Source organism: Solanum lycopersicum, chromosome 5 (assembly GCF_036512215.1).
Source record: "Solanum lycopersicum chromosome 5, SLM_r2.1".
Lineage (NCBI taxonomy): Eukaryota > Viridiplantae > Streptophyta > Magnoliopsida > Solanales > Solanaceae > Solanum > Solanum lycopersicum.
Window position 1 is genome coordinate 41,059,358 of NC_090804.1, and position 6,000 is coordinate 41,065,357.

The window sequence follows — 6,000 nt, forward strand, 5'->3', positions numbered from 1 at the left end:
CACTATGAGAAATTTGATTTGTCTGGCTGTAAAAAAAGGGGTTGGAGTTTATACTAGTTGGATGTGAATAATGGTTTGCTTCATGGTGATTTCAATTTAGGAAGTATGCATGACAATGCCAAAGGGCCTTATGGTGGACAAAAACAACAACTTAGTTTGCAGACTCAAAAAGTCTCTATATGGACTAAAACAAGCCAGTAGATAGTGGTATGAAAAACTGGCAATAGTCTATGTCCAAAGGTTATACACATTCAAATAGTGACTACTCACTTTTCTATAAGAGAAAGGGATGGTCATTAGTTTTTGTTTCTATATATGTGGATGATGTGATCTTGAAAAGTACAGGCTTGGAGGAGATCTATTCATTGGAGAATTTCTTGCATAATCAATTCAAAATAAAGGATCATAGCCAGTTACACTATCTCCGAGGATAGCAAATACTATATAGGGATGATGGTGTTCTTCTTTCCCAGAGAAAGTTTAATACTGATCTTCTGAAAGAGTTTGATATTTTGAACTACAGAGTTGCAACATCACCACTTGATTCTACTTATAAACTTAAGGCCACTGATGGAGAGATGTTATCAGATCCCCCTCATTATAGCAAGCTAGTTGGGAAACTTAATTTCCTCACACATACAAGAATGGATATAGCATTAGTGTTCAACATCTTAGCCAATTAATGCAATCTCTTAGAGAACCACACATGAAGACTACTTACCATGTTCTTAGATATCTTATGCTAGATCCTACTTTAGGAATTTTCATCTCTAACAAGTCTGATCCTACTATTACTGCTTATTGTGATTCATATTGAGCAGCTTATTCTAATTCAAGAAGGTCAGTTAGTGGGTATTTGGTTCTTATGGGATACAGTCTTGTTAGTTGGAAGTCCAAGAAGCAAGCTACACTATCACTATCATCTGCAGAAGTTAAATACGGGGCTGTAAGACAAGTAGTAGGAGAACTAGTGTGTCTTGAGAGATTACTTGATAAACTGATGGTGCAAAATTCATTACCCATACGTGTGTTTTGTGATATACAAGTTGCAGTTCGTATTGCTAAAAATTTAATTTTTCATGAGAGAACAAAACACATTGAGATGGATTGTCATTTTGTGAGGGATAAGCTTCAACAAGGACTTATTTTACTTCATCATATTTCCACAAACTCAAAGTTGGTACCAAGTCCCTAACTGGTATCAAGCACTCTACGATTCTAAGCAAGTTGTCTTGTAATCACACTACCTCCAACTTGAAAGGGGATAGAATTAGTTCGAGTTAGTTACTACAAGTTAGTTAGGAATTTGTTAAACATTGTTAAATAGCACTACAACAAAAATGATCATTAGTGATATTTAATTCTAAATTGCCGCTAAATATGTAATTTTAGTGGCAATTGTCACTCTTTGTATATGTCCCTAAAGCCTTTAGCGATATTTGGTTATAATGACACTTAACTAATGTCATTAAAGACTTAAGCACTCTTTATTAATGTTAATATTTAATGCCGCTAAAAGTTATTTTTGTTGTAGTGTAGTTTGTTACAATTAGTTGGTTAGCTAGTTATTCCCATGTTTTATTCATTTATATATATATATATATATATATATATATATATATATATATATATATACACACAACTATTGTATTTATTTTCTCATTCATTGAGAAAGCAATAATACAGATCCTCTCTTCATTCTAGAATGCTCCATTGTATTCTCTATATTCCTTCCTCTTTTCTCTGTGAGTTTAATCTCCACTAATGGAGGAAGCTCACTAATTTGATGTTTAAATTTGGAATTCTTTCAAATGTAAATAATAACAACAAAATTATGAATCAAAGTAGATTTTTGAAATTTTGACTTATCTTAATTTTTTGGAATAAATTTTTTAATTGGGGTGATTTTTTTAATTCAACAAATAATTTTAAAATTTGAGTTTTCTTTTTTTAAAAAAATTAATAACGTGACCGAAATTTGAGATGATTTCTTGAAGAATTGAAAATGTTTGAAAATTTGGGAGTTGTTAATATTTCATGTGGTTTAGTAATTGAGGAAGGAGAAGCAAAAAGAGCATTTGATCCAAAACCCTAATTGAAGTGTTAAAAGTTGTTTGGGGCATAAAAATAATTTTAGAAAATTGAAGTTAAAAATAATGGCATGAATGATTCTTTTCTAAAATGGCAATTATATAAATTATTCAAACTTTTAACGAATGACATATTTAAATTTTTTCCAAAGGTTGAGTGACATAATTAAGTTTTCTTCCTTTAAACATTCTCAGAATCAGCTCAAGTTGTTCAGACATCCCTACGCACCACTTTTTAAGAGGACAAAACAGAAACGTCGATTGATTGTCACCCCTAGCATTTCTAAATCGACTTGAATGTTCATTGTTTCCACCGTCAATAGTAGCAATGTTGTTAGAAAGAGAAGTTGACAGTCAAATCCCTACGTTATCGTCGAACAATTCTAATTTTGTACGCCACGGAGATAATGGACATATTATATTTAATTGAATCTACGCCACAGAAAAAAACAGTTGTGTTTTCCCTATCCTAAGTGCCCCATTAACGTTAGGCAGACTCCAATTGTCATTCCAGTAGTACAATTGAACATCAATTTCAGCAAAATACCAAAACAAACATCTCCACTTATTCATCTGATGATGATGCACTGCCTGGCACTTTAAGCACCCATTCTCAACAGCATTGAACAAGAGTACAAGACACAGGGCGCAGAGGGTGGACAAAAGAGCCTTACACCATGATCCTTTTTCAGCTTTTATCCAATGACGCAAGACAACACATTTAAGAAACAAGGAATGCAAAGGTCTAAAATGTGTACTGAAAAAAGTAATATTGTTAGGATAACATGACCAGACGGTGGGCAGACCAATAATTACAATGGGCAGACAGCCAGAGACTCAAAAACCAAACCTATGACCGATTCAATAAGTAAGCCAACCACCATGTAAACAAATCTGAGTTTGTCTTCATAGGGTGACACAGAATACAACTATTGTCTTTTATTCCTTTATTCCCATCAAGCTGGGAGCAGCAGCAGCAGCACCTTGTAGATCAGATAAGGAGAAAGACCTCCATGCATTCAATTTTCGGTCAGGAGGAGATAATGACGACTCATTCCTATACCTTCGTGTCTGCGGAGGAAGAGGAGGACGAGTGAGACAAGGCGATGATGGGCTTGAGTTCAAAGACTCGGAACTGTCAGAGCAGCTCACACTTGCAGCTAGAGCTGATGAACTTCTAGAGTTGATCGGTCTCTTGTAAATACCACGATTACCCATACCTGGGAGATAACTACGATTTTTGCCAAAGAAATTGTTGTGCGCAAGCAGATTCTTGCGTTTCCTGGTGTATGCATCCTCTGGCTTGACAATTTCTTTCACAGAGGAAATTGAAGCCGCATCTGCTAGACTGGTAAAAGATTTAGATTTACCAGCATAAAACTTTGATATGCTCCTCCTGTAACAGGGATGACGAGCCGAATAAGTGGTCGATGATAGGACAAATGGTTTGCTCTTTATGAACAACAAAATTCATAAACATTTAAACTCCAGACTTAGTAGAGAACATTGAAATAGTACTTAAAAACAAATAAAGTTCCAAGGCTAAGATTTCAGATAAACCCAGAAAACATGTGAATGTTTGCAACAACAAGAATAGTAATAGTAGTTGAAACCAACAATCAATTTTCCAGTTAAATCAAATACACAACAATATATACTAGGTGATGTTACAAGCTTCTAAGAGCAACTCAGGAGAATATCAGCCTCCTTTAGTTAGCAGTAAAAAAGACGGTGGAGTCTGATATCATCCATATGCACACCGCATTTTAGCCATACTCCAAGGAAAAAAACCAAACCAACAAAAAAGCATTTCACATGAGCGTTGAAAAGGAAATAACCCAGAATAATCAAATACATTCTCAAAGACATTACATTACACACATGCTTTCATATCTCATGATTTCCTGGATGTCAGTGTATGGAAGATCTTTCACACACAGATGAGTGTATAAGGTCGACTAGTTTAGCTCTTAACATCCATTGTGCAAAGACTTAATCATCCCCAAAACCACATCCCGAAATGTCAACACCAGAGTTGTTCACACTTCCATCAAGCTTACCATAACAAATAACCATCCTAAATGATATGAAGTTAATGAAATATACTTGTAACCAAAAATCCGAACTAAGTTTTAAACTCTGAAATTTTCTATGGAAAAGAATAAGGTTTGACCTCTATTAAACGAGTCAGTCAGTCCACTATGATTAAAACCCACAAAATGAAGGAACTTGCAACATACATAACCAAGAGAGACTGTACAAGCCATATCAACAGTTGATCCTTAATTCCTAATACAGAAACCATCTAACTGATGCATTCCAACAGACCTACTGCAAAATACACCCAGTTTTTCGTCACCTTTTAACATTTTTGGCTAATTTTCCTCAAAGTTTCAGCAACATATCAAACTACAAACTAAAGCAACCTTGATAGTCATTAAGAGACAGCAGATCCCCAAATTAACTGCAGAAAAACAACCAAACATTTGCAGATCTGTGTATAGTTAAATTAAATTATAACCTATACTATGTCTTCGAATTCCAAGTTTAGAAAAAAAAAATTAGAAATATTTTCACCTAACAAATAAAAGGGAAAAATCGACATACTTGATAGGTAAAACCTCCTCTAAGGTCCCCAAATTGTCCAAACCTCCAGGTTTAAATGAACTCTGTACTTCTTCGCCATCCCCGTCCGATGATGATCTACCGGCCGGCGAGTCATCACTATTTCTTCCGATCGATGAAGAAGAGGAAGAAGATGAGAAAGAAGAACTTCGATCGTCCCGAGGATCTCCGATGCCGAATTCCGGCGAGTTATAGATCGGCATAGAGGTCATTTCGTGGGCGGTGAATCCAGAAGGTTTGATCCGATGATCACTTGAATTATTTCTTCCCAACACAATCGACATATCTAAAAGGCAAGTTATAGAGAGAAAAAACTGATACTGCTATTTGAGTGTTTATTTAGATAGAGAAAGGGGGACGAAAAATGGAATATAAAGAGAGCCTTATCTTTATCCAGACTGAGAGAGAGAAAAATAGAATACTACAAGTTGGATAATTAATAAGATTATCTTTTAAAGTAGAAACTGAGGGTTTCTAGCCTGCATCAAGCTGTAACAATAACCGAATACTACTAGTTTCAACCTCCCATCTCCACCGTTTATTCAAAATATCATATCTTGACGTCTTTTCTGAGAAAAATATTGTATAATATACTTTAACAATTAATTAACTTATAAGTTTGCATTCGGATAATACTTTAACAGTTAATTAACTTATAAGTTTGCATTCGTTTTGATAGTATTTATATTTTAATTATATATTTGATACTCCTTCTTATTTTATGTTAACAAAATTTATGATAAAAGAATATTTAAAGACATAATTTAAATCATATTTTATATTACTATCCTATATAAATTATAAATATTACTTTGTATGTCGTGTACTTTATATCTTAAAAAGGGAAAATGTACAATTGTATCTAGACTATGATCAAAATTTCAGATATACGTTAACTAAACTAAGGTTTTGTTATCCCTAAACTTATTTTTTGAAATTTTGTGCACCTTTGTCTTACATAACATCCAAAAATATTTCACGCGCCTCAATTTCGTGAAGTCATGGAGTGTATCACGTAAAATAAATGGTGCACAAAATTGTAAAAAAAAAATCATCGTAATAAGATCTTAGTTTAATTAAGGTGTGTCTCTGAAATTACGATTATAGTCTAGCAAGATACTTGTATATTCTAAAAAAATATTAAACTTTATTTAAGTAAAGGTCAAATATGAAGAAAAAATTCAAACGAACATATTAAATTTTGAACAATAAAAAATCCTCCAGTACTTCAGTTAATACATACGAAATAGAGAGTTATATTTATTAATTATATATTTTATTTAAT

The 6,000-nt window shown here is 33.5% G+C and overlaps 1 protein-coding gene across 2 annotated transcripts; it reads right to left on the reverse strand.

Moving 5' to 3' along the window:
• Nucleotides 1-2,810: 2,810 nt before the first annotated feature.
• Nucleotides 2,811-5,274, reverse strand: LOC101263316 (protein OXIDATIVE STRESS 3 LIKE 1). Of its 2 annotated transcripts, XM_026031177.2 has the most exons (3): nt 4,698-5,140; nt 3,311-3,486; nt 2,811-3,161 (listed from the first exon to the last, which is right to left on the reverse strand). In XM_026031177.2, exons 1-3 carry the CDS (start codon nt 4,997-4,999, stop codon nt 3,148-3,150), a joined length of 492 nt encoding a protein of 163 aa, XP_025886962.1. In that variant the 5' UTR covers nt 5,000-5,140; the 3' UTR covers nt 2,811-3,147. The 2 variants fall into 2 exon arrangements, with proteins under 2 accessions (XP_025886962.1, XP_004239320.2); XM_004239272.5 differs by having other exon boundaries at nt 2,811-3,486; nt 4,698-5,274.
• Between the last annotated feature and the right edge of the window lie 726 nt (nt 5,275-6,000).